Source organism: Manis pentadactyla, chromosome 15 (genome assembly GCF_030020395.1).
Source record: "Manis pentadactyla isolate mManPen7 chromosome 15, mManPen7.hap1, whole genome shotgun sequence".
Taxonomy (NCBI): domain Eukaryota; kingdom Metazoa; phylum Chordata; class Mammalia; order Pholidota; family Manidae; genus Manis; species Manis pentadactyla.
Window position 1 is genome coordinate 63,190,944 of NC_080033.1, and position 26,838 is coordinate 63,217,781.

The following is a 26,838-nucleotide window of genomic DNA, read 5'->3' on the forward strand; positions in this document are numbered from 1 at the left end:
AAATCTAAATCCCTTTGTATTCATGCTCTCTGAATTTCTGTGGGTAACTAGTCTCTTTTCTCTCTCCTTTGGTTAAGTTTCCAGATTATTCTATTGGGGAATTCAGCTTTTAAAAAAATGAAAGCGTTCCCTGCTTTCTCATCAAAGTCTAAGAGAGAAAGAAAGTACCCTGAGACAAGCTGGCATCGCAGGTACCCGTTTGTTCCATAAAGCAAGAAAGAGGCACACTATGAAGTATTGCTTTTTAAAAAAATATTTAAAATTCATTTATAAAAAAAATTATACATATTATCTCAATGCAGTTAGAAGCACTGGATATATCAACAATGGGATGTGATACAGCATACGTTGCACTTCCTCCCGAGGTCAGAATTTTCAAGTCTGCCTTCGCCTGTGCGACTAACAGTCATGACTTTGAACCAAGTCCGTGCTCCCGCCACAACTGGTCTGGTATTGAGCGAAGCGGCACTACCTCCCGTCGGATTTGGAGGGGCCACTTGTCCTACATTGTCCTTAATCACACTGGCTCCTTTATGGCCACTGATCATGGGGGTTCATCCTGAGCTTCTGCACAGAAACAGCCCTCAGCCTTATTTCTCATGAATTGCCATTAACTTTAGTCTCCTCCCCAGGCTGCCCATGTGCGGGTGGGATTCACACTTCTCCCTTTTTCAAGGGAAGATGCGTGAGTTTTGATAAAGCAAGTGAATGGAAAAGAAGGGACAGAAAACAACTAGGTGGTAGTGCATCCTGCAAAGGGAATAGAACATGTGTATAACCAGAACAAGTGCTGTGAGACTTAGTTAACATAAAAAAGTTTCATTTAAATTTCAAAAATACAAGCCATACCTTTAAGTTATAATAAGTACTAAGAACCTAGTATAGAGACATTTTTTTATTCATGGGGGTGCGTGTGTACCCTCTGAAAATAAGTCTCTCCATGCCTGTAATCATCCAATGTGTCAGTTACAGAATACAGTGTCTCTACGGGACTTACACGGTTTCACGAGTTTTTGGTCTGGACAATTCATACGAATTTCAATTAACATCCCTGGGAGACTTAGTTGCTGAAATGTCAAAGGTAGTTTTAGAAACATAAGTACATTCCAAACACACGAACTTGGCTTCCAGAAATGGGAGATGAGAGGCATTGTAGGGAAAAATAAGCAAAAGCTATGGAACCGAATGAAAAACTGGGTCAAGACAGGTCTGGATAAACACTGAAACTCTTTTCTGTAGGCAGCAGTTTCTCCTGTGTTGTTCATTCACATTACTGTCCACATGGGGACATATTTGTTTGAGATTCACAGAGACCAAATTACCTTCCACTTTTGTATAGGGTTTCCACTGGTAGAACCATCCACGGAAAGGTTTGCTGTTGTATTCTGCACACTGCTGGGCTCGAAAATCCAAGCTATTTTCATTACAAGGGTTAATATTGCACAGTTGATATATACGGCTAGAACCCGGACAGAACTTGCCGCCATACTGAGGCCTAAAAATAAAATCAAAGAACTTTAATGATAGCAATTGAAGGGCTTGCTGTTAGTCACAGGCAATAATATAGGATGAGCACCGTCACAGTGTATGCGGTGCATACAGTCTATTACAAGAATGGAAATATGATGCACACAACCTGCCAGGTCCCTTCTTATATCTGTGGCAGACATAACTAATCAACCAGGGATTTTTTTTTTCTTTTTCTTTTTTTTCCTTTTCTCAACATAACCCTCAGTTGGCCACTACCACTGCTCGTCAGTTGGAATTGCCATGTTAGATCAAACTCTTTTGCCATTTCTGATCCAATTTTTACATTCTGGCAATTTTCTTAAAGACTGATGAAAGCGTACTCTTGATCCTCATCATATCGCTTCACGTGTTGGGGAAATTTGTAAACACACTAAAATGTTCTTACTGATGTAGGTGTGTGCTTGTGTGCTACACCCACAAACACACATGCCCTGTAATTGTGAGCAAGAAGTCTGATCTGCCATGTTCTCCAATTTAGCTCTGTCAGTTAGTGAGCTGATATTTTGTTTATGGTCTGATTCATGTGTGTTTTATTCTAACTGGTTTTAAACTCCAAGGAAAATCTCCCTTGTTCTCATCTGCATAACCCTTTTTAACTTTGCGGGTGGCCCACCCCTCTTCTGCCAAACACAGTGAGGAATGGATTTCTAGATTAGGGAATCCCATTAGGACATAAATAATTACGATTTAACGGCAAGCTCTTTAAGATCTTGGGAGGCAGAAAAGCCAGAAAGCAAAATAAAGAAAAAAGGAGCATAAACCAAACTGAAAATGACCAACAACGTCTTATCCAGCTTACTCCAGGCACAAAGTGATTGTTTCTTCTCATTCTCACTTTTTGGTAGTTTCCTCTAAAGGTTAAAACCCCAACTATGGGTCTTCTCATACTAAAGCTCAATGCAAATGGGTAACGTGCAAAGATGGCTCCAGGTTAATGAATGTATGTGATTAAAATTCCTTGTCTCTTTAGGAAGCACAAGAATGTGATAAAACACCCCTGGATTGCTTTAGCATATTTCACCAAATCCTCCTGCAACTGTTGGCTAAAATGAATCCAACAGAAATGGAAAGTGCACACCGCCAGAATGAGACTGTTTTGCTCTTTCAAAACATTCTGGAGCAACTACTTAAACACTCAGCAGCCATTGTGCTGGGTCAAATCCCTAAAGACTTTCAAAATAATTATCTAACAAGCATTTAGAAAAACCTTAAGGGGCCATATGATTGTCTTACCATTCTTGGTCATCTTTACAAGGCATATTTGAAACTTTTCTTGGTTTAAAACTTTCTGTCTGGGATTTTACAAATAACCTTCATTCAGACCATACAAATTCAAATAAAATCAAAGAAGACCAATGTGTTACTTTTCCAACTCAGAAGCTGTAGCCTGGAAAAGACCTCAAAACTCAGAGAGCCATCCCCTCATTATTCAGGTGGAGTGTAAAGTGGTTGTAAAGCTCATAAAACTTGCTGAATGGAGGTCGCATAGCTAGAAAGAGACAGCAGCATTAACCCTCACCCCTGCGGGCCTGCCCCGTTCTCTGACTCTGTTCTGCCTGACTGCAACTGAGGCAGAACTGGCTAGCACCCAAAGGACGCAAGTAGACAATGGTTAGGGAGTTGGCCTTTATCATGAGGATCTAGATCTAACAGTCTCTGTCACTTCCCAGCTTATCTTTTGGCAATTTTATTTAACCTCTTGTTGCAGGGGCCATTGTGATGACTAACTGAGATGTTTATAAAGAGCTTAGTGCAGAGTCAGCCAAATAAATTATAACTATTTTCAAATGTTTTCTATTTTTAATGACTGGCAAGAATTTGGACTTTTCCATCACATCCTTCAATACATTTTTCCGCAGCTTAAAAGAAGAGTGTTAGGATCAATTAACGGAAAATTCTGCCATGACATCCCTTGGTGTAATAAGATTAAAAACAAAAATATGAAGTCAGAAAACATATATCTAGGCACATGATTTTGTCCTTATATTAGATGACTGTAAAGTATACCCATATAATTTATTAAGACTTGACTACAACTAGTTGTAACTTTGGCTGTCTGGCTGATCATTAGAATCACTTGGGGGGCTCTGTTTGAAAAAAATAGACTCATTCACTTGTGAGCCCTTCCACAGACTTTATCAGGAAGAATGTATGATGGGGAAGATCCAGAAATTGGAGTTTTCTTAAGCACACTTGGTGACTTAGATAATCAGTTGAGACTGAAAATTACTGGTTAGAAAATGGGCAGAGATTTAATTATTATTCTGGAGCTATTACTCTAGGGGCATATTGTTCTTTCTCAGATAGACTGGCATTTTAGGAAATTTCCAGAATGCCTTAGCATGTTTAATTTTCGCTATATTAATTTTTGCTATGGATTTTCTTAAGCAGAGTTTATAGGAATTTTACTCGACCCTCTTACAGTGTAATGATCGAAAAGAGAGCCAGAAAAAAATGTCAAGGGATTAAGACTGTGGGCTCTTGGTCTGACTGGACCATTAACAGCTTGGTGATCTGGCCAAGGGTGGCTGCTCTGAATGAGGCCCTCCCTCCACTGGTCACCATTTGTAAAATAACTGGATCAGACAACCGGCTGCAAATGCCTGGAGAAGTGTTTTGAGATGGTTCCTAAGGCACAGTAGGGCTCAGTAAAAAACAGGGCTTTGATCAATTAAAAAATGTCTTCTGTGGACGTGAGAAAAAGACGGGCCTAATGTTCCTGGTACTGGTTATTCCAGAACAACCAGATAACCTTTAAACTATTTCTCAGCTGAAAAATTTGATAAATCCATGAATCAGCCAGGAATAATTCATTTTGTATGAAACAAAGTATGTCCTGGGAAAACCATCATTATGTGAAATAAAAAGCTTGTACTGCTTTTCACATGAGAAAGTGAAAATAATTAGGCTGAATGATGTGAGCAGACCAAATGTTTAAACTGAAACAAGAAATTAGTAACTTGAAATAGGGAAAGAAAAAAGAAAAACTACTGTAACCAAGTGAAATAAGAACAGAGAACACTAATTCATTTGTCGTAGGAAACTGACCATTACCTTGTTTTATTTGTGACTTTGTGCACAATTAAACAGTATCCTGATCAGCCTTAATCTTGTTCAAAATGATAAAAATGCCACCAAGTGGAACTGCATTACTGATTGATTCTTTTATATTAGGCATCTCTCATACTACAATATGATATTTCCATGAAGAGTGCCCTATTACAATGAAATTTCTCAATCCCACAGATAGGAGAGAGGTTTTAATTTAAATCTCAGGGGCATCATTCATGGACTTTACCAGCAGAGCTATTATATTAGGTAATCTATTTCTTTCTTGGGAATATATTGAGATTGTAAAATGTTGTGCTGTATAAAAACCAGATCCATGAAATATGTTGCAAAGATGAAAAGTAATATAATGGTTTTAACAATTCCATCCAAGACATGGGCTACATTCAAAGTATGAAGAGGGTGGTTTTAGAAATCTGGTTTAAGTTGTAAATGCATCACAAGCCTCTCTACGATTATAACTAGTTCCTGGACCTGAAAAGACCTGTGAGTTTCCGCCAGGGATGGCTTTACCCCATTCCCATAACTTGGAGGCTTATAGGGGAAGAAGAGTCAGCCTGCTGGCATCTAGTGGGTGAAGAGTAAAGTTGCCCGCTGAGCATGCTGCCATGCCCAGGACAAACCCCCATAACAGAATTGTCAGCCATGAAATCCTAGATTAGGCTGGCACATTCCAAAGAGCACCTAAAAACCCCAGTCCAAGTATCTCCCGACCTTCCCTTGTACAGACAAGAGTCTGTACCTTGGAACAAGCCGGCCATTCGATCCATCCTCGGCCGGCTCACTCAGACAAAGTAAGCACCATTTGTCTCTTTAAAAATTTTCTTTTTTCCCAGTTGCATTCCCTATTTTAATTCTCAATCTACCAAACATTTACACAATGCTTACAACATGCCAGGTACTTTTAAAAAGCACTTCACGAATATTAGCTCAGTCTATGTGGGCACTATCATTATCCCGCTTTTATAAAAGTGGAATCTAGAGCAGGGAGGGCAGGTTGTCTTGTGGCCACACAACTAGACAAGAGTTGGAAGGGAGGCCAATCCAGGTTCTTGGGGTCAAGAGTCTGTGTTCTTACCCTCCATGCTAAGCCACCACTCAGACAGTGTTGTGAAATCAAATCCTCTATTTTCCAAGGACCTGTCACAATTTTCTCATTCTGGCACATTCTCCAAAGTCCCATTTCATTGGTCAGCCCTCCCCCATGGCTTCGGAGGGCTGACCCTCTGGTACCCTGTTCTCCTGGAAAGCAGATGACGAAGATGAGGAAAGGCAACCAGCCCTTTTGCTGAATACCTGCTGGATGGTCCCAGCATGTCAGGAATTCTACAGACACAATTTCTAATCCCTGCACAATTTCGGAGGTGGGCATGTTTATCTCTATTTTATACATAAACCCAAGATCAGAGTTCAAGTGACTTCCCAAAGCAATCCAGTCACGAAGTGGCAGACCCAGGATTTCGAGTCAGATCTTTCTATCTTCCAAACCTGGGTTCTTTTTGCATCACATGCCCATCAGGAAATATACATCTCCCATGTATTTCATGTGGGAATTAGAGCGGGTAACAGGAACATGGAACCACCTGCATTTTCACTGAGCACAAAATGCAGCTCAGCATCCCAGCCTGACACGACCAGAGGGTGCCCAGAGGTGAGCACATGCCAGTTGCAATCCATACATGTTTCTATTATGCTCACAGAATTTTGATGGGTTTAAAGAAAACAGAACTCATTGTCAATATTTTTTAAATTGTGAAGTTTCACACACATTTTTTTGGATTTCTGATTTCTCTTGAAAAGTCAGGCCAATCTGTCAACACGTGTTGATGTACATGCCCGCAAGGCAGAAACCAACCCGCTTTCCCCTAGTTCATGCATTTGAGACACACACACGTCTACCTGCCAAGCTTTGGTGTTCTACATTCTCGCAGGTATTTAGCGGTGTGACCGCCCAGCTCTAACTTAGACACAGGAAATAGCTCAGGCTATTTATTATTTGAGCCCTCGATCGTCATCTTCACACACAGACTAACTCCTTGGCTGATTTTAGCTTGCTGCCCACCTGCCTCCCCGCAGTGCATAGGGCCTTTAACAGACAAACACTAACATCCAGTTGATGGCTATTAACCAGAGGGAGGAACGTCGCACTTAAAAAGCATATAAGCAAACTACAAAAAGCATACTGCCGGCTGAAGGTCAATGCCTTATGAAGGCTGACTTCCTGTCGGAGCCTTACTTGGGGTCGTTGCAGTGTCTCTCCTGGTACTTGACTCCTCCGCCACAAGTTCGGGAACACTCGGACCACTTGGACCAGGCGGACCACTGGCCGTGGACAGGCCGGGGCCCGCGCTCCCCAAACTTTACACACTGGCCTTGCCGACACCACTGTGAAGAGAGCGTGTGACACGTTTCCTGTCAGAGTCCACCTGGGAAAGGGCAAGGAGGTACAAACACCTGCACATTAACAGGGACAGCGGGTCTGCTGGCCCACGGGAGAAGGCCGTGCACCTTGATGCCTTTCCCAGCCGGCTGTGCTTTATGAACACCCGGTGACACCGAGTTTTCTGCATGCATTTGGAAAGGCTGACGTCCAGACAGAAAGAGCACCTGCCACCAGCAGGCTGAGTATTATATGCCTTGTGAGCTGTCGAGGTGAAATGTTCAGATAAGATTCCACCCAACAGCCAAGGGAGTCAGCGCGTCAACAGGATGGCAGGGCCCCCACCGCTGATGCACAGCGCTGCTCACAGAACAACTAGGATCGTTCGCTCAGGGAGAACCTGAGGGTCTTAAGACAGTAACACAGAATTTATCACTGTGCATGACTATCTCGTCATAAACACAGATGCAATCATGCATACATTTTTGTTTATTCCAAACCACCCTTATTGAACAGTTCTTAGGAAACTGAATGGCTTCCACTGTCCACAAACTGTGCTTTCAGATAACACCCTTTGACCTTTGTAGGAAGGGTCCCTACTTCTGACCCTCCCCTCCGATAACTTTGAGCCCCCTGAGTGAGCCCGAGGGCTTTCATTTGCCAGCGATGAGCTCCAGCCGGGCGGAGAGCTGTTTCCTGCGTTACCCTTTCCATTTTAGTGGACCCTTGGACTACGTCCCTGGCTTTGCTGGTCATCTCTGTCCTTGGCGGGGGGGGTCACATCAGCCTCTGACAGTGGATTTTTTTTCCCGTGATGCTTTGATTATGAGCAAGTTCTGCATGACTTCGCCTAACAGCACACTTTCCTAAAAGCCTCAGCAATGAGATCCAAAGGGCTGGGGTTTCAATGGTGCCAGGTTCTGGGGAGGGGTGGGGGTGCAGTCACAGAATCATGGGGAGGTTGTTGGGCTTTCAAATCTTTGCTTCCCCCCTGCGGTGCGTTTGGCTCCATGGCTGTTTATTGTGTTGCTAGTCAGAGCACTGTGTCTGGGTCAACACACGGCTTCCTTTCTTCAAATTCTTGCCATGTGCTCATTACTTCTATTTAAATGTCTCTTTCCCTTGGATTAATGGCTGTTTCAGAGTTTGCATGAAATCATATCATAGCTGAGAGCTTTTGGGGGAAAAGCAATTGGTTTTCGGAGGATTTTGTTCACCAGAGGCATGAATCTGAATCTTCCCTACCAGGAATTCTCCACTCTCCTGGGTGGGTTCTGTGGCTGAGAAAAAATAACAAGAGCCAATAGCAACGGAAGCAGCTACCGATTGTTCAGTTGCTTCCAATGTGCCCCAAATGGTGCAGGCAGGGAGGCCAGGGGTGGGAGATGCAATATCTAATGCAATCCTCCCAAAGCAGCTAGGCCTTCGGAGTTAATAAGTTCTCTGGACGACAGGAATTTAGCAAAGAAATACTAACTTTCTCGGAGTCACACAGCAACCCCAGTAGCTACACAACTAAGACTGGATTTAAATTCTGTAGCCAGAGCTTCTAAGCAGGAAACATACACTTCTCATCTCAGAGGCCAATTGCTCAACAATGTATCTTAACTCGAAGCCAATGCCCTTTGTTAGAAATACCGTTTTTAGATCTGTTCCAGCACTTCAATTAATTTGACTCTCTTTTATTTCAGTGCTCGCCCTGTACTGGGTTAGGGTGCTGGCAGATCATCTCCTCTGGCTTTTTCAATCAGTATAGAATCAGGAATATACACATACATGCATGAGCCACATGTGTATATAAAAGGCAAATATAAAATATATACACATATAATTTTATCAATCTGTTCACATATATATTTCTAGCACTGCTGCTTGTTTCAAACTGAATGGCCATGAGTTAGGCAAATACCTCCTATGACAGGTAGCAAACCCAGATTTTTCTGCCCTTGCACACGTAGTCTACATTAAAAAATGTGGCTTTTATATCCTCACATGTTCACTGAACATGGGCGTTAGTTACCACGGAAGAACTAAGGACTGGAGAAACAAAGGGAAGGACTCAGGTGGGTTCCAGTTATGAAGAAATGAACAAAAGATGGCATAGCTATTACTCGGCCACGCACTGAAGATAGAGCATGAGGAATACACAGCCCTGGCCTCGCAGAGCTCACAGTCTAGCAACCAGCCAATTATACCTCTGAGTGAAGGAAGACTCAGAGACCCATATGTATGTGAATGAGGTAATAACTACTCTGGAGTGTTGATGGATGGTACTTATCAGAAATGCTTTCTACTGAGGGTGACCTTCCGTGGAGGGCTTTCCCAAGAATATGTAACTGTAGTCTGGTGTTTTAAGAATGAGGTTGGGGGAATGATATTAGGGCATCCGTTTTCTAACTTCTGGCTTGATTTGTCTCTTGTTACGTTAACTGAAGTCTAACCCAGGAGAATTTTCACTCCCATTTTCATCCGTGGTGTATTTATGTAACAAACAGACCCTAGCACTCATTCCTCATTTATTATCTCCATCTTTTCTTACACATCCCTCTCATATTTAATACCATTGCTGTCTTAATGAAAAAACAAATACCCATTAATCCTCAGGTTTCAAGTTCTACATTGTGGTGCTTCAAATAAAATGGTTTGAGTAGTACGTATATTCTCAATTATTTAATTAATTTACTGTTTTGTATCTTGGCAGCTAAAACACTCCTATGTACATGTGCAATGAAAATCCTTCCTGGGACTTTTCCTAAGAGGTACATTTGATTAAAAAACTGTTCATAATGCCTCAATTTCTAAAATAAAAGAGAGTTAAAAATTGCAAATCTTTTAAGAGATGTTGAGCAAATGACTTAAATGTGGGAAGCATTCTCTGAACACCCATTTACTCTCGTGTGTCCATGTCTCCGCGTCTACCATTAATCTCCCACTGAAAGTCTCTCTCTTGTCCAACTGAAGAGCTACAATTCAAATCCCAACATCCACCTTTGCACACCCACACCCCGTAGTTTATTTTAACTGCACACCTAATCCCAAGCCAAGATTTCATTTCTTATTCATTTGGGTCTTAATAGTAACTGTGTTTAAACAAGATGTGTTTAAAAAGAAAGAGTTATTGGCTTCTGTGCAGGTTTCCCCACCGGAAGTGAGTTCTTGAGGAGATAAAATTTTAGTTTTATTTATCTCTGTACCCCCAGAGCTTCCTGTCCCTGATATCTAATTAGTCAATAAATTACTCTGGTACTGAATTTGCTTTAAACGGCCAGTTCCTCTAGACAGGCTTGTGCTGCCTCGAGACAGCCAAAAGCAGAGATTGAAACACCTGGCATCTCATATTCTCTCGCCATTCACAGCTGCCGGATCACAGTCTTTCAAAGGGACGCCTCAAATCTGGATCATCTGCTGGTACCTCAAGGGCACCTTTCCCTCCAGACTCTACTGGGAAAGGGGAAGAAAAATGGAAACTAATATATGAGAGTTCTGGATTCATAACACAGACATCTCCCAAGTTATAGTCTTCCATATTGGAAAGGGTTCTTAAGGGATTGAAGATACCTGCTAGCAAAAAGTACTTTCACATACAACCTAGATGGAAATGAGGCTTAGCCTAGGAGTCACTCTAAGTGACTGGGCATGTCAGAAGATCCATGACAGGTCCTGTGAGTAGTAGAGGCCCTCGAGGGACAGTCCTGTCTTTGCTACTAAAGGGGACATCTGTTCCCTGAGGTTGTTCTATACTGAATCAAGTTTAAAAGGCAAACATTATGCAATAAAACCTACCCATTCATGGAAATAGAATTTTTTTGACCCAAGCCTGCATCAAAAAATAGAAAACAAAGGCGAAAAGGAAAGAAAAACCTTCTTAACCAATTGAGCCAACTGTGTTATATGAGCATTTTTCTAATTGCTGCTAAATAATGCTGGTTCATTTAAGGAGAAGTCCGAAAAATGCGGGCAGCCAAGGCACTCCATTCTGAGGTCAGAGCACAAGCAGTTGGTGTTCTATGCTTTAGCAAGTTTCTAGAACTCACAAACTACCACGTATGCAGTTTACCATACTCAAGCCACACGCGGTCCCTTCCGCCGCAGGCATAAACTTGGTCTCACACCTGTGGCCCACTCGGTGGCACCAGAGTGACTTGCAGATGTCCTGAAAGGAGAGAAGAAGCTGGTGAGGTTGGGGGTGAGACAATAAAAATGAAAATGCCCAAAGCTTTTGTGCACAGTATTATATTCTAAGGTGGCCGAATCGAGACCTTATCTGGGAAGTAGGGGCAAGTGAAGCTGGCAGGAGAAGAGCAACCAGGGCTATGTTCCAGCAATGGTTCCATGCTGCTCAGGTATTCATGTGTGCTTGGTAATGACCGCGAGGCAATCATAGTCAGTTTAGAGACCATTTGGCTTAAAACGAGGAGACCTGGTCTCTAATAACCCGAACCACCAGTGAAGCAAAACAGGCCGAGACTGGGCCGGAGCAAATCTGATGCAACTCTTGTCCTGGAATTCCAGGTTGCACATTCTATGGACATGGCACACAAGTTTCTTAAGTGCCGTCTCCTCACCTGTGAAATCGTGGTAAAATAAGCACTTGCCTTTCCAGGGCTGTTTTCAAGGCTGAATGGTACAAATGCTCATCGTTATCTTCCTTGTCTTTATAGTAATTTTTAGGCATTATGACAGCTGAATTCTCACACTAGACCTATGAAATAATTTAGCTTTCCTGCTAGGCTATACTGCAGAATAAATGGCCCCCCAAAATAACCACGTCCTAACCCCCGGAACGGGTGACTATGGGAGGTAATAGGCAAAGGAGAATTAAAGATGCAGATAGAATTAAGGCTGCTCATGAGCTGAGCTTGAGATGGGGAAATGACCTTAAGTTTTCCAGATGGGCTCAAGGTAATCACAGAGTCCTTAAAGAGGGAAGAGGAAAACAGAAGAGACTCAGAGAGATGACGGTGTGAGGACCGGGGCGTGGGGGATGTCGAGGGCTGAGAAGGCAGAGGAAGGAATGAGCTCTGGGATGCAGGTGCTTCCAGGCGCTGGAGAAGGCGAGAAAAGGGCTGCTCTGCTAGAGGTCCCAGAAGGGGCACAGCCCTGCTGACACCTGCTGCCAGCTCCGTGAGGCTCACTTCAGGTGGCAACCTCTACAATAGAAAGAAAGTAGCACTGTGTGGTTTTAAGTCACTAAATCTGTGGACATTTATTACTGCAGCCATAGGAAACGAATCCTCTTCCTAACACCAGGCACTAAACTAATGTAAATGCATGTAAACGCATGTAGACGAGGGTGCAGAGCAAGCTACTGACACTTTCAAAGCTGTCAAGTCACACAGCTGGTAAGGGCAGAGGCAGGACTCACACTGGTCTGATTCTACAGGCCAGGCCCTTCGCCACTGCTCTGGACCTGGATGGGCTGTGCACGGATGTCGGGCAGCTGTCAGCTTCCCCAGGCCTCTGCCGCCTCTCTCTAAAGGACAGGGACGGAACCAGACTCCTTCCAGCTCAAACAGCTGCACTGCCTACTCAGGATCACGTCATTAAGGGAATGTCAAAACCAAGAAATGTCAAAGTGATTCCATTTTGCTTGCCACCTTCTATTTACTGAACATGTATGTGGACACACACATTTGGGGAAAATATGAACCATCAAGGAAGAAACAAAATACTTTCTGTGGTCACTCTGAAAATTCAATTCCCAGGCACCCAATTCCCCAAGCTTTCCAGTTAATGTAGATTTCATGGCTGGGAAATATGGCAAGAACATGCTTAGAAATATTTCCCAATAAACTTTTCCATGGGGCTGAGAAAAGAAAACACAGGGAAACCAGAGAGGTGGGCAGTGCATCTGGTCTTGGAGACCACAAAATCCTTAAGACCAAAAAAGAATGCAAGAATATTAGGACATTGCCTGAAGACACCATCACCGTCACTGGCCGCAGACGTGTGCCACACACACACAAGTTGTGAATCTCAAAACAGCTCCTACATACCGTATGGAAATGTGCCCTGTGGACATGGACCTGCCACAGACACTGGAAGTATAAGGCAGCCTTCCAAGAAAGTGGCACAGGGTCACCAACTCTGTGAGCCCCCATATTGTGTCACCCTGGTCCGAGGGATTTGTGTCACCCAGGTCCGAGGAGAACAACTTAGTGTGGAAAAAAGACAGTCTGCATCAAAAGGGAGGAACGTGAGGAACCGCTGAAACAAAGCCGCAGTTCCAAAAGCCTTTCAGAATTAAACTGTTTTCCTTCGTGCGGCCAGGGGACAGCCATCACCCGCACCCAGGGCCGAGGTGGCAGCCACCAGAATGGCTGTAGGGCAGACCAAGGCAGAGGAGCCCAGATTCCACAGCTCATGGCTAGCCCAGAGCTAAGGAGCAGGGCAGCCAGAGAAGCCCAGGAAAATAAAGCAAAGCACAAGGACACAGCGATTCCAGGGCGAACTAGGATGGTCTCTGCAAACATGTTATTTCTCCTGTGGTGAGAACAGAAGTCAGACATAATTATAGCCAACTCTATGGTTTGGCGACCAGGAGAGCCCTCTGAGAGAGCTCCCTTTCAGAGGAGACAGCAACAGGGCTTTGCCCTTTTTCGCCTGTTCTTTCCTCTTTTCTTCCAGCATATTCCACTAACTTGTCTTTATCTATAATTTCCTAGACATAAGTCATAATTTAAGGGAAGAAGAAATAACCACAGAGACGCCGAGGTCTCATGCTGCCTAGATGCGATTTTTAAGGAAGGAGGCCCCACGTGTGTGCTGTTCCGTTTGGTGGGCCATGTTCTCTGACTGTATTCTAAAGGACAGGTGCCCCTTCAGGTGAAGCCTGACATGTTAAGTGCTACTGGTCTTTGCAAACCAAAGTCTATAAAGCATCTCAAACTTAATACATCCAAAACAAAATGCCCCAGCTGTCCCCCAAAACATGTTGCATGTTTAGCCTCCTCCAGCTCACTTCATGAAACCTGCATACCGCTAGGTGCTCAAGCCCCAAATCCTGGAGTCATCTTTGACGCCTCTCTTCCTCCCAGATGAGCCACTCCTGCTTCTGTGAGGAGGGATGAGAAGGGGACAGAGGCAAAATCCCCTACTTTATGAAAATGAGCGTGCTAAAAAAATGCTAGCTTTGGTTATCATTGTAAACCCAGAAAGTAATTACTGAGCACCTGCTAACATGTCAGGTGCATGCTAGGCACTGTAGGAACCCCAGCTACTGAGGCAAAAGATGTACACAGACAGTTACAGTAGCACAAGTTTATAGTGGTGATGATAAGGTGGAGAATGGTATTCAGAGAAAGGAATGCTTAAATCTCCTTGGGGAGAAAAGGAGGTGGCACTTGAGCTGAGTCTTTAACAACATAGAAGCACGAGTAGCATTGGGTGGCCATGCAGCTTTCTAGGACAGGAAGCAAATATGCAAAGGCTGGTAGATATGAAAGCAGGGAATGCTTGCAAAATACCCAAGGACATCAATATAGTTGGGACGTATGTCTGTGGGGACAGTGAATAGAAGTTGAAAGTTAAGCAGTAGATTTACAAATTTAGTAGATTGCAAAATAGGTGTGATTTAGATACCAGGAAGTTCTCTTTATTCTTCCTTCTTTTATTCCAATGTCAAGTTCTTTTATGCAATTATTTTTTATTGAGGTATAATTGACTTATAACATTACATTAGTTTCAGGTGTAGAACACAATGATTTGATATTTGTGTATATTGGGAAATGAGCGCCACAATAAGGCTAGTTAACATCCACCATCAGACATACTTACAAATATTTTTTCTTGAGATAAAGACTTTGAAGATCTACTCCCTCAGCAACCTTCAGATGTGCAATACAGTGTGATTAACTATAGTAAGCATACTTTAAATTACATGCCCATGGCTTATTTATTTTTACAACTGGAAGTTTGTATCTTTGGACTCCCTTCCCTTGTTATGATGTCAAATTCTTGAAAGAAGAAACACATGCCTATCCTACTACAGTTGGCATGCCTTGTCCTTCAAAGGAAATGTCCCTAAAAAGGAAATGATGGGCCTGAAAACATTTACTAGAATTCAAATACTTCCCCCATAATCCCTAGTCTGCCTCAAACCCCCTTGGTGCACCTACCCATGAACACTTACTGGGTTTCTGCTTTGCGACAGTGACTGCAGGCTACTGAAGCATGGAACAGAGGTTGCTCATGTCTCACTTCAACAACCAGCACTGGAAGCTTTGGTCAGAGCCTCTCCCAGTGCCTGAGGCTTCTGGCAAACAGCATGGACTCCCTCCCTGAGTCAGTGGCACTTACTAAGTGCATAATAATCAAATGTGTGTTCTGTCCAACAGCTATGGAGGTGATCCTTCCTCAGGTCTGTCCAAATACCGTGGAACCATTAGCCACATTAACAACTCATTCTCTCGAACACTTTGAAAGGGAAGAGAGGTCGAGCTTGACATACTGCAGACAGAAACCTTGAGGTAGGGAGAGGAGGGAAGACAGGACAAGTGATGAAAAGCAGTCAGATCCAGGTGCCTGCAAGGAAGCCATGGAGAGAAGAGCAGCGTGAAGGGGATGCGGAGGGTACAGGGAGAGAGCAGTCAGCAAGCCCGGCGCACCTGCCCACGAGATTACTCCTCACAGTCCCCGGGGAAGATCTATCATTACCCTCACCTTACAGACCAGACACAAACCTGAGAGGCTGGGTCATTTGCCCAGGGTTCTCGGGAGTGGGGGAATAAGGTTTTAAGCCCGGGGTCTATCAACTCCAAAGGCCGGAGGGTGTGTGTTTAAAATTGAAGACCGTCCAAATCAGCAGCTCTCAACCTCGAGTATGCGCCAGAATCACCTAGAGCTCAGAAGCAAACGTAGATCGCCAGCTCCTACCTCCAGAGTTCCTTATTCTTTAAGCCTGGGATGAGACCTGAGCATTTGTATTTCTAGCAAGTTCCAGGTGATGCCGACAGACTGTATCTACTGATCTACTGGCTCAAGAGCACACTTTGAGAATTCCTCTTTTTTTCCTCTGTGTGTATGTGTGTGTGCTTTTAACTATTAGCAAAACTGCCTTTGGGGAGGCATAGAGGAAAAAAAAATAGGAGTGGGGAAATGGTTAGAAGGGGAGAGTAATGATAGGACAATGAAAGCGCACATCCTTTTCCTGTGTTGCTGATGTGGGCTGAACTGTTCAGACCCGCAGGATCAACAGGGGATTTTGGTGGTCTTGGAAACCCCTTCTGCTCAGGGCCCAGCAGGCCACTATTTATGATCCTCAGAGGTATGGCCATGGTTCAAACTTCAAGTAGGTTCTTTTTCCCCCTCGGCTGCAGGGAAAAATACTCCCTGCTCAGGATCCACCAGCCAATGCTGCCTTCTCCACCTACCTCACCATCGTCTTAAACAACTTTCTCATAAGCAAACCCTGCCTCCTCCCCAGGCATTCCTATCTATGTGCCTTTTCTCATTGTACTCAGTCTTCTTGTCTAGAATTTCCATCTGCCTTTGCTCCACTTCCCAGGGAAGCCCATCACACTGAGATGCTGTCTTTCAAAAATATGGTGTACTTCTAGAAAAAGACCTATAATTTATGAATGGTTGTGTAAGCCCTGCCTACTGACACAGAACAGGTCACCCCACAAATGTTCATTGAATGTATGATCCTGGGGGGATGATAGTGACTTTAGAAACTTCCTGTATATTTCTAAAGAAAATCAAACCCATTACCATTGTGCACTTGCATAATAAGTGCTAATAAATCTTTGATTAATGAATGGGTAAGCTAGTAAATCCTTAAGAATGAAGGAAACAGGAGGTCAAGTTAGCAAATTTTTTCAACAATGTGAATGGCTACTTACGTCTGCCAAATGCATCAATTTAACAGGCAATTAGAAACAGTGTAAATTTATTAATTTATACATATGGTCCACCAACATTTGCCAAAGTAAGGTCCATGTACCATGGAAGACACCCCAAAAAAAGGTGGATAGTATACGAATAAACTTTCCTAACCATTTTACATTTAAATTGCATTAGATAAATATATAATCTCATATCAAACCTGTGATTTGATGGCTATTGTTTCTTAGCACTAAACTTCTATTTCTTTAAGTGAGTTGATTTACAGAAAAACAATAAGTGAGTAATACTACAGAGATAAAGCACAACTAATAAAGGTAACCATTAATGACTGAAGCTTAGGAAACACCAGTATTCACTAATGGAAAGAAGGAAGCCTAACATCAACGTGGGTGAGACATTCTGTGTAGGTTCCACCATTTAAAAGTTTTGTGGCTTTGGGCAAATTAAATGTATTCTCTGAGTTCCTGGTAAAAAATGGTGATGGGGGAGGAGGTGCTGTTGGTCATGATGGAGGTGATGGTAGAACAGGTACTGTTGGTGACGGTGGAGATGATGGGGGAGGAGGTGCTGGTGGCAATGGTGGAGGTGACAGAAATAATGGTGCTGGTAGTGGTAATGAGAAGGAGGAAGAGTTGAAAGAGGAAGAGGAGGAAGTGAGGAGGGAAAAAGAACAATAAAACTTCCTGAAACTTCCCTGTATCAAGATACCTAGGATTTCCATGTTGCTCTTTGGATACTAGGAAAAAAACCAACTTAAGAATGATTCTACTTTTTTAGTGATGTTGAGGTTGTCACCGATGAAGTTCTTGAGCAACTGTAACAATGTTTTTTTCCATTTCTACATGCTGGGTGTTTGCTTTTTCCCATCAGTCTTTCTCACAATATTGAATGTAAAACTTGACACAAAAACCTTACTAAGATATCCCCCCAGAAAAAGTTGGCTATCAACAACTCTTTTCATAGACTATAGAAAGCATATGTATGTACTGAGGCAGTGGTGATTTTAAATGCACCACATTAAAAGGGAATATGAACACAATAGCAACAGAAAGAGTGATGAGAAGCAGGTAAAAGCTATTGTACTCAGATTTATTACTTGAGATAAAATCTTCATCTACAGAGGGAGAAATTTCTCCTAAGGATACAGTCAGATGGTATTTAAACCAGGCATGGCCTATGGGGGATAAGCCTGGATAATTCACTGACAGTAAAAGTGTCACTTAATTATCAAGCCAAACAACTGACATGTTAGAGATAACCCAGACTCTAACCCTTGGCCTTAGCAAACCAAATGTTTATACTTCTGTTAGGTACACAGACATATTGCAGAATCTTAATGTAAGTTTGAAATCCCAAGCAAACGTACCTTCACAAACCCAAGGCTGCATAACTTGGCTTTTGCTCCAAATTGCCACTTGCACTGTGTGTCAGCATCATAAATCTGTCCCGGCAGTTTGTCCGGATATTTATACTGTCCTGTTTGCTTGGGCTCATCCACCAGACACCCAGCCTGAGGTGTGCTGTAGTGACAAACATGGTCATTCATAAGGATGTGTTATCTGCCATCTTTCCACTCAAGACAATACACCTCTGAATGCATTCATGCGAAGAAAAATATACCATGGCTAAAGAAATAGGTGTATGTTTAAAGTTAAAATGTATGCCATCCAAAGAGGAGTGTTGTGTTGCCTAAGAAGATGGAATTTACACAGCCACGAAGGGCTGTATGTGGTACTGGAGGTTACAGATATCTAAGTGAAGGAGGTGGCAGAGGTCAGCATATCTGAAAATCCCTCCTAGTCTCATTTAGCAATATCCAATAAATTTTTATTTAGTGCCTGCTCTGTGTGGATCACTAGGCTAAGCACCAAAGGGACAAAATAAACTAGACAGACACAGTACCTACCTTCATGGAGTTGAAAGTCATCCTGTAGTTTTTACAGATAATGGGGCAGTGGTCAAAGATGCACTTTACCTCAAATAATCTTTACAAGCAAAACAATGAATGAGATTTTTGAAAGAAATCAGGAGAAATGATACATAAGGCAGAACAACTTCCCTGAGATATGTTTAACTGGGATATGTTCAGGAAAAAAAATCAGTCTTGATGGCATGGTTGCTCTTGGAAAGCACTGTATCTCCATTTACTTAAATGATTAAACTGTGATATCAATAAGAGGCAAAAAGCATGGTGATTAAGTGTGATTTTGGAGTCAGATGGGGGTCCTGGTCAACCACACAGCCAGAGCCAACTCTTGTGCATCTCATTGCTGACAGTGACTTCCAAAAGAGTTGTAACACATCAAATAAGAAAATGCAACGTGCTTAACAAGCAGAGCAAGCACCCAAAGTTAGCTGCTGTTATTACCGTCATCCAAAAACTTTTAACTGTATCATATTAATGATGGAAACTCAACCTATATTAAGTTGACCTTGATTTATAATATTTATTGATTGTGGTCTCACATGAGATGGAAAAGATAATTTCAAGCGCTAAGTCACAAATTTAAAACTAATGAGAAAATCTGCATGACAAAATTTATTAGCAAAAGGTTTGTCAATTTTTTACTATCCTTTTGGGACATCATTTGGTTAGACATCTTTGTATGTCATCAGATGTGCCTATGTGTATTGCTTATTCTCTAAATGTTTGCAAGAAATATGCAGTAGTACAGGTTAAAAAGAGTATCAATAATGTCAATTGTCGAGGAAACTTGGTTAGTTTCCCTGACATTTGGTCAAAGGGGCGTGGGATTAGATGTGTTCTTGTGAGTCAACATAGTGAAAGCTACTATTCTCTTTGGATGTCTTCTGGACATTGAGCTAGCTCTTGGCCATTTCAAACAAAATAGCTAATCAAAGTAACACTCCATTGATTATAAAACATACCCACCATTTTAGCATTTTGAATATTCTTATGACCAAATTCATCAATCAGATTAAAATAATTAGTCACAATAAAAAGATGATTTGTCTAGCGAGCTCTGGAGGCCAAGGAAGAGAGGCAGTTATAAGCACAGATCTTGGAGCCATCACAAACCTACATGTAAATCTTACATCTACACCTTACCAGCTGCAGGACTTTAAGGAACACATTAACCTTCCTAAGGCTCAACTTCCTCAACTCTAGAATGAGGATAATAACAGGGTTGCTGTGACGATTTAATGAGGCAATAGGTGATAGCAGTTAGCATAGTATTAGACCTTCAGAGTGCTTTTTCAACAACAATGAAGACAATATATATCACTATCACGATCATGATCATGATCATGATCATCAATCCACTCAGTATTTGTTTTCACATCTATTGGCCGTCCACTGTCACCCTCCAAATGGGAGCACTCCCGGCTTGCCCTGTGTTACCTAAGGAATTTCTTGAGGTACTGCCGGCTGCATGAAGACCACGAGAACACCCCATTGTTTCCCGTCAGAGTGGGAGACATGATATTGCCTTCAGCCTTCCGGCAGGGATTACCTTCTCCATCGTGAATCATGCCAAAGCTGAAACAGAATGAAGAAAACAGAAAGCCTTCCTGTGAACCCATTTTCCAAATTTCAACCAGAAGAAAAGATGCATTAGGAATCAACAAACCCAAGTAAGAGACAGAGTTATCAAAATTATAGGAACAGAGAAAGAGAAAAACAAGTAAGTATATAATATTGTAAAAATTCATTTAGAAAATTCTAAAGAAGGCTAAAGGGCTCTGGTATACTGTGTCTTGGCCACAAAATCAAAGAATGTTACACCTGCTACATATTTTGAGGGTGAGGAAATTTTGATCAAGATTTCTAGGCTTACCTAAAATGATGGGATAGTGAAATTCTTTTATTTCAAATAGCAAAATTTTTTTCTTGCCACTATTTGTCTAACTATGGTAAGGAAGTTCAGAGTGAGTAGGAAGCAGGTACTGAGAGAAGCTGATTATAAGTTGTTTATGGACTTGTTCGGGTATAATGCCAATGTGACAAATAAACTTTTTAATGATGATCCATTTCTTAGCTGAAATCACAAGCTCTGACTATAATTAAACCCCTTTATAATCATAACCATCTTTAAAAAGTAATGGTTGACCCTACATGTAGAAGGCATACAAATGACTTCTTTTGAATGAATTCTATGAGAAAACTTTAATTTGTCCCATTTCACCATAGAAGGTTCTAGTAGTTACAGAGTAAAAATAATTTTAGGTGGTTTACTCCCTATAAGTCATGTGCATCATACCTAAATGATTTCTAAATCTGTCTGATAGAATAAATGTGACACTGATGTATATTTTCTGAAGATAATAAATTTAGTTCTTAAAAGACACCAAAATATCAAAATATAACTTACAGTTTCAGAATGGATATTTGCTTTTATTTTTAAGTCAGAAATTAATTGGATGCTCTGATAATGAGCATTCAGTATAAATGCTGAATACAAGAAACACACACAAACATTCCTAAACTCATTCCTAAACTCAAAGAGCTTGGCCTTTGAAATAGTCTTTTTTGTAAAGCACTGTGCTTCCACCATTGTAGATGTTATTGTTCAAATAATGTAGAATTGTATCTATACCAGATTATATGTCTCAAAAAATGAATTTATCTTATTACTCCTATGTTTCTCATTCCTCATTTCTAGATCTTTTCTCATGATAGAAAGATTTACTAATACCAATTTAAAGAATATTAAAGACATGCAATGATACCAACTAGAAGAATGTATGTAATATATTTATCTAAAGTTTTTAAACGATTAACATGCTCTTACATTCTGGGCATGTCCATGTCTCCATGATTATTTCCTTAGTAAAATGAACTATAAGTGTCTGCCCTGCAGCAAAACATGGAAGAAAATAAACAAATGCCTAAAAGACCACAGGATCCATTAGATAACTTGCAGTCCTTGGATGCACACAATATAATACTGGGTAGCTATTAAATGCTGTCATTTAAAAATGAGCACCATCAATGACTGGCCTTTGTTGAGCCTGTCCTACAATCGGGCACTGTTTCTAAGCTTTACACAGAATTTATTCTACCTGGGTCAATAGTAACCATTAAAGGAATGGTCAACAAATTGCGCAACCAGTTTTCATAGAAAATGGTGAGTCAAGGGTCACTTACTTGTGCCCTGACTCATGAGCGACGGTGAAGGCCAGGCCAAGTCCTGTGTCCTCGTTGATGGTACAGCTTCGGTATTTACTGCACATTCCACTGATGGGGGCAAACCCTATTGAGGGATCAGTTTCAAATGTTAGTTCCCAGGGCACACACACAGATACCTGATCATTTATGTCCTCTGGTGTTCTGCACAGTTTTAGTTTAATGGATTAATGTATTTAATTTTTTTTTGCAGAACAGTAAAGGTATATGGTTTTCTGTCCTGGCCAGAGAGATAAATGTAGCATTTAATATTTCTTTGCTTTACAAAGATATGGTCATTAACTGCTCTTAACAACATGATGAGGTCAATTAAAGTAATGTGACTCCCATTTTACATATAGAATAGTAAGTCACAGGACATTAACATGCTTTATCTATGTTCATTATCTGAATCAGAGCAACTGCTGAAATGATAGATAAACCAATACAAAATGCACACTTAATATTATTAGGCTCAGATCTCAAGGCATATGTTGTAAGAAAACACACATCCTGATCTTTTTCCAAAGCAGATAACATGGACAGGCCAAAACAATGTTAACAGATGAAATTCATTTTTCACCTCTTCACCATAATGTGATAAAGTCTCCTGTCCCCAAAACTACTTCCTTCCAAGAGCAGGTATAAAATCATTCTAGCCCTTAATTCTATCTTGAGCTACATTACAAGGTTAAATATCTTTTTTTCCCAGTTTGGGGTCCACATGACCAGTAGAGCAAGGCTATGTATTCAGCTAGCATTAAATACACAGTCGGGAACAGATAATACCCACTTTGCTGCCATGATGTAAATCATATGTGAAACCTAATATAAAGATATATATCATGGATGGCACCATCATTATCAACACTGATCCAGATGATCATCAATTCATCAAAAAAAACTCCCAAATTCCTATATGCAATGGAATATACTAGAAAATACAGTGGAGATGTAAAAGATAAAGTCCTTACTCACTGTCTTATACAAGTGTAGGAGAGCCTAGTTCTTCCGAGGTCAGGTGACTTTCTAAAGGAGGCATTGCTTCCCTAGTGGCACACTTACGTACCACAGAGACCAAATTATCTTCAGCTATCCAGTCCTACAGTCAGGATGCTTATCAAATAAATCGCACCTTTCCAGCTAGACAATTTATCTCATAGCTCAGTGATTATCAATAGAATTAATAAAGAAAAACAGAGAAAGAATAAAATAAGTGGGCTCCCCACTTCCCACTGACCTCTGTTAAATAACGTGATATCCACTAGCATGTACCATGAGGTTACTCCACAACTGAAATACTAGGTCTCCTTGCTAAGGATCGTAAGGGCCACACCCACACCCCCAGAGGGTTTCCATACTGTGCTTTCAGCTAACATGGGTGTGCTTGGAGCATCTGTTCATACCATACCTAGAGTGTCACACGGTTCATTCTTCCAGGAACAAATATCAAATCCCGTGAGTAAGATGGCATGGTCATGCCTCTTGCCATTCTTGCCAGTGAGGGCAGACTGCCACTGACAAAAACTATTCAGAGACTGGTCTGCGTGGTGGTTGATCAATAATCCTCCCTATGGGAAACCCACACAAATCAGAGTGTGAATTTGTTATACAGATGAGAATGTTGAATCATTCCATTTGTACAGGCAACCACAGAAACATCATGTTTCTTGGGAGAAAGGTCAGTAGAGGAAAACACTTGAGCCAAGGTTGGAGAAAACTGGTTAAAAAGAAACTAAAAACTATTTCAGGTAAATGCTCACAATATTTCAAGTGACTACAAGTGTTTCAGTAGTGTAGGTTATGACCAAATCTATTCCTACAATAAATAACCTGATATCAGTCAGAAACATTTTTGTTCATCTCGTGCTGGTACCACCTTTACAAAATAGAACTTTCAGACTGTAATTATTAATTAGTGGTAATAAAGTTCAGTGCCTTCTTCAATAGACCATGAGGAGGGTAGTGACTATATATACCCCTATATCAGAATTTCCAGCAAAGGACTTGGCACATCACAGGTTACAATCGACCAGTCAATCAATAAAATGAAAGCTCACTGAATGGGTGGAGAAAGAGTTAGAAAATTCTAAAGGGTTAAGATAGGAACCACCCTAAAGATCCTTATCAAAATGGTTGCTTAAAACTATTTGCTTGGGTCAAGTTGAGGGTTTTTAGGCAAGATCTTTAAGTATCAGTAAATTAGGAAGCCACTGGCTTCAGTGTCCTTGGGCAAAGTATAAGTGGTAGTTCAAAGACAAAAAAAGCATCTCCCAAACAACACACACCCTTCCTACCCTTCTGTTCCAAAGACAGCGTGACAAGTCGCTAACCCCTGTAGCTCTACACACCTTGGCAATTAGATCAGTTTTTGTCCTGTCTCTGACTCCCTGCTTTGTACATTCACTCTTGGGGTTACAGACAAGGAGGAAAAGCCACCAGGGACTTAAAAAAATAGTCTATTTGACTGGTAACCCTCACCTCAAAAAAAGAGTTTCAACATCAAAACACAACAAAGCAGAGAATGGCACAAAATTTAACACCTCCTTTATGTTCTGTTTTTATACTTTGCTCCATGCCTGACTTTGCACCTCATTGTAATCAATTCAAGGGCAGTTAGAGATTCCTTGTTAATATTCTGTAGCATCTAAGATGGTGCTGGGGAACAGTATGTTTTACTACAAGGATTTTCTGATGACTTTTTTGTGTTATATTTTAGAAATGCCTTTTTGCATCTACTTGCAATTACCCAGCATATCCAGCTTTCAAAACCCAGCTAGCCTGTTAATCTATTCCTAAATGCACCTTTCTTATGAAGCCAACAAAATATTCATATTTTTATATATAATGTAATATTTATATTTTACATTTGTATATGCATACCTGCATATGTAATATTTTATATCGCTATATATATATGCATAAATATTCCTTATTTTTACATACAAATGATTATTTTGTGGTGTTTTAATTACTTGAATACACAACCCTATTTGATTGAATTTTCCTGGGGGATAGGGTCGGCATATTTTCAAATTTGAATTCCAAATGAGTAGTACATGGGTCGGCACACAGTAGGTGTTCAAAAAGTGTGCCCTGAATGACAGAATGAATTAAGAGATAAATGAGGCTTGCCACTTACAGGTTCTTGTTCTAGAAGAATGAGGCTCACCAACACAATGTTTATATCACTTCCAATGGTCCCATCTTTAAACAGGCTGGAAACCTAGTAGAACAATTGAAATCAAACAAAAATAAAATAAAACCTGAAAACTTCCAACACTGTGTGTGTGTGGGTATTAGTCTTACATATTTATAAGTTTACCAAATGTATGTGCACATAAAGCCGATTTCCTCAAAACTTGATTTCTTTCCATAAAATCACATGGTTGCACCTGCTCTTCGATCCATGCAGGTTTCTGATTCCTGACTGTTTGGAGGGCCGGAGTCCTGACAACCCCCCTTACCATGTTCATGACTGTCAGAATGTACGTGGTGACGTTGGCCTTGCCGTGCTTTTCCACCATCTTCTTGTCCGCTACCACAAGGGTTTCCACGTTTAGGCCCTTTTGTGACTTCCCAGCTGACCTTCTGGGCCGCCCCGCACTCCCGTATTCATCGAACCTGAGATAGGTGTCCTCTGGGGGAGGCTTAGGGGCATCTACAATGAGCAGAAGAGCATTTGGGAGCCGTGTGAGTAGAGAGCATCTGGGAGAGGCCGACAGCAATCTGAGCAAAGGGAGGGGAGAAAGTGTGAAACCGACACTTCACCAATCTGTGGCTAAGTGATGCCCTCAGTGCCTGGTCTGGGGCTTTGCACCCAGGCTGTGGTCCAGGAAGTGTCATTTGATAGATGTTTGGAAGGACAGCAGGAAGGATGGATGGACGGAAGGAAGGAAGGTAGGAAGGAAGGAAGGAAGGAAGGGACTCAGTAACTCAAAATACTCAAAAGAGTAAAAGAGAAACTGCAAGTCTAGTTGATAGAACAGTTCAAGAAAAACCCATTTTTATGGGAAATCCCTAAAAACAAAAGCTCATTGTTTTCTATTGCTACAAACTTTAGAAATAAACATTATCCTTTGAATCTGGATTCATGATAATCTGGATCCTTTGAATCTGGATTCTAAATAAAATTTAGAAATATACATTCTATAGAACACTCCCCACGTCTTATATGCTTGTTTCAGCAAATACAAACGTCAGTGGCACAAAATGAGTGGATTCTCTGACCTGATGATATTGACTCAGTTATTGGGGAAATAGCATATTCAGGGGTGGTATTGAAACTTATATTAAATATTTTGTAGCAGGTAAGGTGTGGGCACCACCTTAACAGAATGGATACTGGCCATAGTCTTCGAGTGCCTTTTGGGCCAGGGACAATCCCTTTAGTTAATGGAGAGTGACAAGACCAAGGGTTGCTGGGAAGGAAAAGGATGTTTGGGAAGCTCAGGGCAGTAACTATGTACTACGAATATAGAATTATTTTAATACTTTAACAAGCAGTGCTGTCATAATAGTGAAGTTAGCTCTCCACGGAGTGAAATTAAAAGATCAAATCACTTAGAGGTAGACATAAAACCTCAAGGTGGCCACTTGGATGAGTGGCCCTGAGTTTCACTTTTCTCTTCAATGAACAGAACATTATACCCAATATACCAATCATAAGTTGCTCTAAAGATTAGCTTTGATATCTCATATCAAATATGTATTGTTGCCATTATGACTACCATTACTATTATTCATACCACTGTTATTATGAATCCATGCCAAATAGGTGTTCCTTAAAGAGGATATTTCAGTACCACTCCAAACCCCAAAACCAATTAAAATGGCAGAAACGCTGTCTTCCAGCCTTGCCCCTGACCAACAGCTCGTGGATACA

The 26,838-nt window shown here is 41.4% G+C and overlaps 1 protein-coding gene across 2 annotated transcripts in view; it reads right to left on the reverse strand.

The window, feature by feature from the left end:
- Nucleotides 1–26,838, reverse strand: part of ADAMTS18 (ADAM metallopeptidase with thrombospondin type 1 motif 18) — a 119,150-nt gene that overhangs the window by 37,652 nt on the left and 54,660 nt on the right. For both annotated transcript variants that reach the window (XM_036909322.2, XM_057492986.1), the window contains 9 exons: nucleotides 25,421–25,614; nucleotides 25,096–25,179; nucleotides 23,365–23,524; nucleotides 21,936–22,041; nucleotides 20,190–20,327; nucleotides 18,192–18,345; nucleotides 11,037–11,132; nucleotides 6,836–6,984; nucleotides 1,323–1,495 (listed from right to left, as the gene is read on the reverse strand). In XM_036909322.2, coding sequence (XP_036765217.2) covers nucleotides 1,323–1,495; nucleotides 6,836–6,984; nucleotides 11,037–11,132; nucleotides 18,192–18,345; nucleotides 20,190–20,327; nucleotides 21,936–22,041; nucleotides 23,365–23,524; nucleotides 25,096–25,179; nucleotides 25,421–25,614 — 1,254 coding nt within the window. The remainder of the gene's footprint in view (nucleotides 1–1,322; nucleotides 1,496–6,835; nucleotides 6,985–11,036; nucleotides 11,133–18,191; nucleotides 18,346–20,189; nucleotides 20,328–21,935; nucleotides 22,042–23,364; nucleotides 23,525–25,095; nucleotides 25,180–25,420; nucleotides 25,615–26,838) is intronic.